At 39.6% G+C, this 10787-nt stretch overlaps 1 protein-coding gene across 5 annotated transcripts in view; it reads right to left on the bottom strand.

Annotated features, from left to right (window-relative positions):
* Positions 1-2903: 2903 nt before the first annotated feature.
* The window catches only part of CMSS1 (cms1 ribosomal small subunit homolog), a 370489-nt gene continuing 362605 nt past the window's right edge, over positions 2904-10787 (bottom strand). For 4 of the 5 annotated variants that reach the window (XM_054577359.1, XM_054577361.1, XM_054577360.1 and 1 more), the window contains exons 9-10: positions 4858-4946; positions 3703-4236 (exon numbers count right to left, since the gene is read on the bottom strand). In XM_054577359.1, the coding sequence (XP_054433334.1) occupies positions 4144-4236; positions 4858-4946 (182 nt within the window). In that variant the 3' untranslated portion in view covers positions 3703-4143. Of the gene's footprint in view, positions 3454-3702; positions 4237-4857; positions 4947-10787 lie in introns of those variants that run through there. The other variant, XM_054577358.1, reaches the window with a different exon arrangement.

Raw genomic sequence — 10787 nt, 5'->3', positions numbered from 1 at the left:
TTCCTACTTGGTGGGGGGATGGGAGAGGGAGCACTTGACCTTTGTTCTAGTTAAGCCTTCAACTGACAGAATGGGGCTCACCCACATTATGGAGGGCAGTCTGCTTCACTCAAGTCCACCCATTTAAATATTAACCTCATCCAAAAGCATGGTCACAGAAACAGCCAGAATATTTGAGCAACTATCTGGGCACCCTGTGGCCCAGGCCAGTTGACACATAAAATTAACCATCCCAGGTGGTAAGAAAAATAATTCTGGGCAACATTTTTGAGCGATAGCCAGATACACATTTTTATAAATATTTTTGTATTTATATATTTCTTGCTTCTAAATAAACCTATTTCAAGCATACAATTATATTTCACATGCTCTGCTTTTCCGATTTCTAGAACAGGGTTCCTCAGTTTCAGCAACATTGACATTTTGGGCTGGATGTCTTTGTTGCGAGGGGCTGCCTGGTAGCACTGCAGACTGTTGAGTAGTATCCCTGGCCTCTACCCGCCTAATGCCAGTCACGACCCCCCACTAGGTGCCAGGAGCTGTGCCCCCCCGGTTGTGACAACCAAATATGTCTCCAGACTTGGCAAATGGCACCTGGGGGACAAAATCACCTGGGGGACAAAAGAACCACGGCTCCAAACTGATATGGATATGACAATCTGTTAGCAGCTGTTGTGTTATATCATTAGAAATGCCAGAGAGTGGATTTTTAAAAACCTTTTATTTATTTATTTTTAGAGAGAGGGGGGAGGAAGGAGAGGAAGGGGAGAGAAACATCATTGTGTGGTTGCCTCTCACACACTCCCAAATGGGGACCTGGCCCAAAACTGAGGCGTATGCTGACTGGGAATCGAACCAGTGACCCTTGGGTTCACAGGCTGGCACTCAACTCACTGAGCCACACCAGCCAGAGCAGAGTGACTTTTTAAGTCCTTGCTTTCAATTCTCTTTACCCTTTGTGCAGATTGCGTCTTTAGGGATTGCCAGTCATTTTGTATACATGGAGTTGCCTCGTATTTCATTGTCTTTTCCTATTAACTGCTGCGATGCAAATGCACTAAATATGACTGTAGAATCAGGAAGTGGTTATATATGTGTGTGGTACAGTCACGCCCACACATACTTATATGCAAACATAATAATCATGACAGTCTCATTTTTTGGTTTTGGTATATCATAGTGGCTTAGTGGATTGGTCTGAATTTTGAAATGCACAGACTACGTGCCTCAATTTGCAAATCTCTCCTCTTATACAATCATGCTTGATATTTCCTTCCAGATTAATCTAAGACAGGTTAATTGACAGGAAGTTAAATGCCTGTATTGGGAAGGCATGTGGTTCACTATTTTTTTCCTTACCATTGGCCAAGAACACCTCACATGTTAGGATTAAAGGGATGAAAATAATAGGGCTAAGTTTAGCCATAGCTAAATAAATTTTCATATTGTGGTGGCTTCTTTCTTTTTCCTCTAACTCATTAGGCCTGAGTCAGGGTCTTGCAGAATAGAACTTGCTTTTCTTTTCTTGAGATCCTGCATGTGTCTTCCAGACAACAGAAGTGCATCAGCAGCAAGTCACTGGTGTGCAGAAGTGTGTGTTTGCTGGAATCTGATTTGCTAGACTGCCAGGCTCGCTTAAAATTTCACAGTATTCAAATGTGGAATTTTATAGGCCACTAGTGGCATCTGTTTGCCTTCAAAAAAAAAAAAAAATCTCTTATTTGACTTCTATGCCTGAATCCCTAAGCAGGCAAGCATAGTGTCCCAAAGTGAAAATGGGAGATCTGGGGACTTCTGGCTCTACTACTTAAAACTCCTGTGTGTTTTCTGAGAGTCTGTTTCAACATCAAAAAATGTGAATAATAACGTTTTTTCTTCAAGACTGTGTCAATGATTAAACACGACAGACTATGTGTAAGTGAAAGCCCTAAACAATGCTTGGCACAGATGGGTAATCAATAAACATTATTTAAGTGAATAAAAAGGTAAGTAAATTTGAGCAACAAAATAAAAACCAATAGTATTGGGTTATAACCCATAGAACAAACTAGACATTCATGAACCTGTACTGATGTAAATAAATAAGTGAACAAACAAGTAAATGGGAGAAAAGGGATAGCTCTTTCTTTTACAGAAGGATTCTAATGAATAAAGTTGAAGCAATGAGGGAAAGAAAAAATCACTATGTTATAACGATTTCAGACAAGAACTACCAATGTTGCTAAAGTCAGTAGGCAAAGTATGAGGGAAAACAGGGTATTTGCGTAGCCTCAAAGTATTTTTCCCAAGATAGATATTACAAACAGTGACCTCATGGGGGGACATTTGGCAGACACCTCTCCAACCAGGTGGATAGGGTTGACACCACCAGTAATAAGACTGGTCAACACTCTGCCCCCCGGCTGTGATGCGTCAGAAAGAACAGATCAAGTCTGTGGTATTCTGGCCAAAAAATGCAGAAAACAACAGACAAGCTCAGACTGAGGAACATTCTACAAAATACCTGATCGGTACTCTTCAAGTGCCAAGGTCATGAAACAAAGGAAAAGACTGAAGAACAGTCACCGATCTGAGGAAGCTAAGGAGATGTGACAACTATGTGCAATGTGAGATCCTTGATTGGACCTTGGAATATAAAATAGAAAATGGACATCAGAGGAAAAACTGGTGAAATCAAATAAATTCTGTAGTTTTATTAATTGTACGATATTTTACCAACACTGATTTCTTAGTTTTGATAACTGTACCGTGGCTAGACATAATGTTAACATTGGGAGAAGCATATGGAAGGGCATATGGAAATTCTCTATACTATTTTTGTAACTTTTCTGTAAGTTTGAAATTATTTCAAAATAACAAGTTAAATAATAAATGAGTAAGACCGTTGTAGTTTCAGTGTTGTCTTTTATGTTTACAAAGCGCCACACACACTCACAGCTCTTTCTACTACACTACTACTGCCTCCTTCATGCTGGGACCAGGCTTCACAGCTGACAGATCTGTTCCACAAATACCATCATGGGGGATCCTCAACAATCCTGCGAGATACTATTCCCATTTTGCAGCTGCTGAAACTGAGGCTCAGAGAGGAAAACATTTTGCTCTTTCCCTTCTCTTGTGCAGTCACATCAGAGGCCAGTTGGTGAGAGGAAAATATGCTGGTGATACTTTATTGTACAGGAAATTGGCAAAAGACACACTCATTTTGGTCAAAGGATCCCCATCAAATGTTCCCAGCGAGCCACCTGGTGAGGCAGCTAACACAGGAACGCAGCCGCTGATGTGTACTGAGTGGACACAGTGCGCCAGAACCATTAAACGAGATGCAAATCCCACAGTGAAAACTGGAATTCTCATTAGGACGCAGATTTAGAAAAGGCCCAGCTTCAAAGATTCTGACTTGCACAGACTGATGACTCCCGTTTCCAGAAGTTCAAAAACCCCCTTTTTTATCTAAATGAGAGAGAAGAAAAAAAAGGTTAAGATCAAGAAAAGATGGTCTTGGTGGATAAATTCAACCATCTGGACTCCCTGGTATTTATGCAGCTGTTATGGCCAGTGTCCGGGATGGCAAAAAATCCTAACCCATGTTTTACTCAGAGCTGGATTATTTACACAGATAAAGGAGGAGGTATTATAGAAATCATCAGTCTCATTAAAGTGCCCTTTTGTTTGCGGCCACTCAAACCAAAATCTCATACAAGAAAATCTCATGCAGTGATAGCCACAGTGTGCCCAGATTATGCACAATATCTCAATACAGGATAACTGATAATAACAACATCAACATAATAAAAAAAGCTATGGATAACAAGGGTTCTTTTTTTTTGTTTTGTTACTATTTCTCCTTTTTATTGAAATTAGAAAACTAGTGGTGGAATACTCAGATTTAACATTAAAACTGAAATAATCAAATATGGCCTCATGTGCTGGACATCAAGCTGATTAAACAAGTTTTAAAAAACCAGTTGGTGCAGGGGACAGTGTGTGTGCGTGCGCATGTGTGGGTAGGAAACTGAGAAAATTGTCTGTTGAACTGATATCTGGTATAATTCACTGATCAATTAGAATCAGGTGTGCTCATTTGGGGATTGTGGTTTTATGCGGTGAAGGACTTCATTTGGCTCAGCTGGACGAGTGACTCTAAGGCTCTTCTTCGGTTGTTGCTGTGATTCGTTCCCAGCTGGTGACCGGCTGCCACGTCGACGGCTGCACGGATCCTTTTCTCTCCAACGGCTACTTGTAAACAACCCGTTAGACTGAAAAATTAGCCCTATGATAACATGGTTGGTGGCAAATCAATTTTTTCACATTATCATGATAATGAATTAGTTTCATAAATATGAGTTAACGCTGTGCCCACAAAGGCATTCAGTTTTAATCTGCTGAAAATGTTTCCCTTATCCTCCAAAACCAAACAGCCCTCTAAATTCAGTAAGTGGGTTTTAAGGGAATGTAGAGATGTGGGCAATGAGGCAAATATGTGTCCCCATCTCCAAATACACTTAAAAGGGTGAAAAGCAAAGGTGATCGTGACGCTGAAGCAAGACACAGGGAAAAGTGCCCGTTCTCCAGATCTTCCTGTCCCTGAAAGGCACAGTACAGATATGATCCCTAGGCGGCAGAAGCCATCGGTCATTTAATGAAGAAATAAAGCTGATTCCTACAAAACACATGGAAGGGAGAGAATTATGTGTAAGGGGTGAGATGGCCTCTCTAATTGTTACTTTAGAGTAACTGTCAAAGGCCAGAATATGCTGGCTCCTCATGTCAAAGACTTTATTACTGTGTTTGAACTCAAATTTCAAAGTTCAAATTGAAAAAAGAGATTAAAGGCAATTGCTTGTTACAAGGTACCTCGGGAATGTCCATCATCCTCCTCAACTTCTGATCTCTCCAATTCCAGTCAAACACCAGAAACTTTAAGGGGTTCAAATTAAGGCCACCTGAAAGAGACAGGGAGAGAATTACTGCAGTAAAGACCTCATGACACAAGCTAATTAAAAAGACTTTTTGGCTCCCTTTTCATTTTGCTGATGTTTTCTTTAGCCATGCAGAAGCTTCTTATTTTGATGAAGTCCCACTTGTTTATTCTTTCCTTTATGTCCCTTATTCTAGGGGACATATCGGTGAAAATACTGCTGCGTGGAATATCTGAGTTTCCTGCCTATGTTCTCCTCTTAGGACTTTTATGGTGTCGTGACTTATATTTAAGTCTTTTATCCATCTTGAGTTTATTTTTGTGTATGGTATAAGTTAGTGGTTGAATTTCAATTTTTTGAATGTAGCTGTCCAGCTCTCCCAATACCATTCATTGAAGAGGCTATTTTTACTCCATTTTAAGCTTCTGCCCCCTTTGTCAAATATTAATTGACCATAGGGACATGGATTTATGGGAAAATATATTTGCCAATGATACCTTGGACAAGGGTTTGAACTGCAAAATATATAAAGAACTCATAAGACTCCAGGAAGACAAACAATCCAATTGAAAAATGGGCAAAGGACCTGAACAGACGCTTCTCCAAGGAGGACACACACAGGGCCCAGAGACATATGAAAGGATGCTCAGCATCACTAGCCATCAGAGGGGTGCAAATTAAAACCACAGTGAGATGCCACTTCACATCAGTGAGAAGGGCCACCTTAAACAAATCAACAAACAAGTGCTGGTGAGGTTGTGGAGAAAAGGGAACCCTAGTACTCTGTTTTTGGGAATGAAGACTGGTGTAGCCACTGCGGAAAACAGTTCAGAATTTCCTCAAAAAGCTAAAAAGGGAACTGCCTACTGACCCAGTGATTCGGCTGCTGGGATTATACCCTAAGAATCCCAAAACACCAAGTCAAAAGAACCTATGCACCCCAATGTTCATAGCAGCACAATTTACAATAGCCAAGTGCTGGAAGCAACCTAAGTGCTCATCAATAAGTGAGTGGATCAAAAAACTATGGTACATTTACACAATGGAATACTATGCAGCAGAAAGAAAGAAAGAGCTATTACCCTTTGTGACAGTGTGGATGGAACTGGAGAGCACTTTTCTAAGCAAAATAAGTCATGGTGTGAAAGTCAAATACCATATGATCTCACCTGTAAGTGGAACCTAATCAACAAAACAAACAAGCATGCAAAATTTAACCAGCAACATTGAAAGAAAAAACAAACCAACAGTAACGAGAGGGAAGGAGGGGGGGGGTAATGGTGAAAAGAAGGGGAAGGGTCAAATCAAGGAACATGTAAAAAGGACCCACGGACAAAGCCAAAGTGGGGAAGGATGAGGATGGGAGGTGGGGGTGGGTGGGGCAGGGGAAAGTGGTAGCGGGGAAATGGAGACAACTGTATTTGAACAATAAAAAAATGAAATAAAATTAAAAAATGACTTTTTGTTCTCCTGGTTTCTGTTTGCTTCATTTGCTGTCCTCTCCCCCCAGTAAATAACCTTTACTCATACCTTGCCCTTGCCTGATGGAAAAGAAATGTGGCTCTGAGACTTACTCTCCTTATCACTGAAGATGAGAGAAGCAAAGAATCTGCTCTTGCTAAGCTTGTCAAATGCTCAAGTTCTGGCAAAGAATCAACCCCAAGCCTCCAGGAAGCCCCAGAGGGTTAGGTTTCATTCCTGACAGGTATCTGATAATGTTCTGCAGTTTGGGATAGAGGCCTTTCAGAGGAGTTGAGTCTACTGGAGTCCGCGTGACTGAGGAGCTGAGTGGACAAAAAGATGAGGACAGGGCTGGGAGGTGATTTTTAGGCAGAAAAGGATGTTAAGGTTAATGGGCCCTATGCAAAGGCTGCTATTCTCTGAGGAGACTGCTAACCCTCTTAAGGACTCCATTCCCACTGTCTTCCTCTCTATCTAGAGAAAATAATGGAATGTGGGCTCCAGGGGACCACAGTGATTGTCTGAGTCCCAGAGGCCTCCGAGTTGGGCACAGTTAACTCCCCGTGCCCTTCCCGCTGCCCCAAGCTGTTCACGTTTCACGTGGAAACATAACCGAAGCCCTCCCATACACTGCTGCGGCACTTCCCTTCAACTTTTTCTCTGTGATTATTTCAATATTGTTCTCTCTGTCCACAAGAATTTTTCATGCTTCTTATAATTACAAAGCCCTCCTATAAAACTCTCTGGAAAATTGAAAATGATAAAGAATGACAATGGGTTGACAGTTTTCCCTTAAAAATAACTCACTGCTGGTGGCAGAGGAAACAGATACAACCTTTCAAAAAGGCAACTGGGCCTTACAGAATAGAAGCTTTAAAATGCTCCCTGTTTGATAGAATAATTTTCCTTCTATGATACATCCCAATAAAAACATCAGAAATTTAATCACAGTTACTTGCAAAGATGATTGCTGCACTATTATTTATCATAGCAAAAAATCAGAAACAATCCAAATAGTCTACCATAATAGAATACTTAAAAACCAATCTAACTTGGTTTTAACATACAAAATATAAAAAGAACTTGTATAACTCAATAGCAAAAAAAAAAAAAAAAAAAATCTGATTTAAAAATAGGCAGAGGAACTGAATAGATATTTTTCCAAGATGACATCCAAATGGCCAAGTATAAGAAAAGATGCTCAACATCACTAATAATCAGGGAAATATGAATCAGTACCACAATGAGACATCACCTCCCACCCGTTATCAAAAAGACAAAAGATAACTGTTGGCAAGGATGTGGAGAACAGGATACCCTTGTACACAGTTAGTGGGAATGTAAATTGGCACAGCCACTATAGAAAACAGTATGGAAGTTCCTCAAAACATTGAAAAGATTACTACCATATGATCTGGCAATATCATTTCTGGGTATATAGCCAAAGGAAATGTAATCACTATCTTAAAAAGATATCTGCACCCTTACTTTCACTGCAGCATTATTACAATTGCCAAGACATAAAAACCATCGAACTATCCAATGAATGAATGATATTAAAAAAAAGTGACACATATAGACAATTGAATATTATTCAACCATAAAAAAGAAGGAAATCCCCTCATTTGCAACAACATGGATGAACCTTACGGGCATTATACTAAATGAAATAAATCAGACAGAAAAAGACAAATATTGTATGATCTCATTTATATGTGGAGTCCAGAAAAACCAAACTTATAGATACAGAGACAGATTGGCGGTTGCTGGAGGTGAGGCTGGGAGAAATAGGTGAAGGTGGTCAAAAACCAAAAATTTCCAGTGATAAGATACATAAGCCTTGGGATGTAATGTATAGCATGGTGGTTATAGTGAACTGCCTATTTGGAAGTTATTAAGAGTAGATCTTAACAATTCTCATCACAAGAAAAGAAATGTAACAATGTGAGGTGACTGATGTTAACTAAACTTGTTGTGGTAATCATTTTGCAACATACACATATATTGAATCACTATGTTGTACATCTCAGACTAATACAATGTTATATGTCAATTATAGCTCAAACTGGAAAAAAACTATTACTTTACAATAGAATATTATATAGGCATTAAAAATAAAAAAATTAAAATTATTTCATGACAAGGAAAGTCCTCATGAGATATGTGGCAAAGGTAGGTCATAAAGTTATGATATACAGTATGAGCTCTACTTATAAAAATATATAAAATGCCTAGTAAAAAGACTAAGTGGAACTATGTTCAATATTAACTAACAAGAGATTATCTCTAAAGTGAATTATTTTCTTATCTGTATCTTTTTGCATTTTCAAAGGCTCTTATAGTAAAAAAATCCCTTCATTATTAAATTAAAACAATGCCATTCTGTCTGTAATTGTACGGATCTCAATGTCATGAGATATTTGACATCTGGAAACTCTCCTTCATATACAATACATATAAACATCTTAAGTCATAACAGCTACATACAGTGTGTTATATGCTGTTTGTCTTGCTTTGTTAGATTTTCAGTTTGTAGAGTGCTAGAATTGTTCTCTTTAAACACTTTGTATGTAGCCTATCACCTGTGGTTAATAAATATTAAACCATTCATTCAACCAGAATCAGAAGTAAAAGTTATTTTTTTTTAGTATTCTAAATGGTTTTCCCACTTCTCAAATGAAATAATCTTTCATACTGAATTCTCAGAAGTCTGTATAAATCTAATTTCAATAATCTGTGCAGCCTTTATTTTCTCCCTCTTTTTTAAATACAAAGAGGGGCCCCGCCGCATGGGGGCCTGGTGACACACAGAAAACCATGTGTACTCCAGGGAAGGAAGAGGAACCTTTGGCTACAGGGGCTGTGGGAGACGGGGTGTCCATTCCTGGCCTTTCCTGCTGCCCAGCCAAGCTCTGCCAACTCTGTGTCTCACAGATGGACTGTGAGCACCTCTCATCTGTTCCTTCACTTTCATCGACTTTTATGTTCACAAGACAAAAAATCCAAACTCCTGCCCTGATGGGTGTGGCTCAGTGGACTGAGTGCTGGCCTGCAGACCAAAAGCTCACCAGTTCAATTCCCAGTTAGGGCATATGCCTGGCTTGCGGGCCAGGTCCCCAGTCAGGGACATGTGAGAGGCAACCGATGCTTCTTTTGCACATTGATGTTTCTCTCCCTCTCTTTTTCCCTCCTTTCCCGTCTCTCTAAAAATAATAATAAATAAATAAATAAATAAAGATATGAACTGAATTCTCATACCTATTAAAAAAAAATCCAAACTCCTTAGCTTACTGTTGCAGGTCCTTCCTCCACAATCTGACTTTCTTTCCAGTTGAATCACTGGCTACTATAGCCCACGAAGTCTCCAAGTAAGAAAGGTGGTCTCTTTAAAATAAATAACAACTAATATTTGTTGCATTCTTAAGGTATAACACTCACTGTGCTAAGCTCTTAATTGGCATTCAATTTTCATAATAATTCTTTGAAAAAGGTACCATTTTTATTTCTGTCACTTGGACAGAGAAACAGGTTTAGCAAGGTAAAGTTACTTGCCAAGGTCACAGAGCTGATATGGTTAAGTTGTTGGACCTAGGACCTAGATCTGGACGTCTGCGTCCCTAATAGGAGCTCTTAAACCCAACACAATATGGCTTACTTATCACCTCCTCCAGATACACACATGGATCTCTCCCTGCCCTCCTGGATTCAGCTATTCTCCCTTCCTTGAATGCTCTTCTCACATCTGCATACTTCAAAAGTCCTATTTTAATCCTCCTCATACTTTAAATATCAGTTAGAAACTCTTTCCTCTGTAAATTCAGGTACCACATCAGTCTCTCCCTCATTTCAACTCCTTTAGACTTGAAAGGGCTCATTAGGCCCTTGGCCCTTACTGTCTTGTCAGTCTAATTCTACGTGCACTTCTCTCTTTAACGGGATCAAAAGCTCCCTGGCTGGGAAAGGCTTGGGATCCAGGAAGGCTTACACTGAGGGAGGGCCACTTAACTCTTGTGAACTTTAGTTTTCTCTCACAAGAAATAAGAATGCCAGCCTGCAAGGATGATGTGGGTGCTAAATGGGATCAATGAAAGCATGTCAAGTGGACCACTAAGTACAAAGAGGAACCAAAAAATATTTGTTTCCCTTCCTCATCTGGGGCCTCCAGTTTGTTACTTGTAATTGCACAGAGTTCTGCATACAGTGAGTTCATTTAACTCTGAATACCTTTTATCTGGAGAGAAGCACTACTATACTGGAACACATAACTGTTAGGTATTTAAAAAAAACACAAACCGGAATAGCCCCTGTCGGTTATAAAACAATGTTCTATTACTATATTAAATAAATAATTTGGAAATGAGTATTGACAAGAAATCTGTAATCTCTCTGGCAGGTATAACAGGT

Source organism: Pteronotus mesoamericanus, unplaced genomic scaffold (assembly GCF_021234165.1).
Source record: "Pteronotus mesoamericanus isolate MK-2021 breed Mesoamerican mustached bat unplaced genomic scaffold, CSHL_Meso_final contig_42, whole genome shotgun sequence".
Taxonomy (NCBI): Eukaryota; Metazoa; Chordata; class Mammalia; order Chiroptera; family Mormoopidae; genus Pteronotus; species Pteronotus mesoamericanus.
Note: the sequence above shows the minus strand (reverse complement) of the source record. Positions and strands in the feature narration are given on the sequence as shown.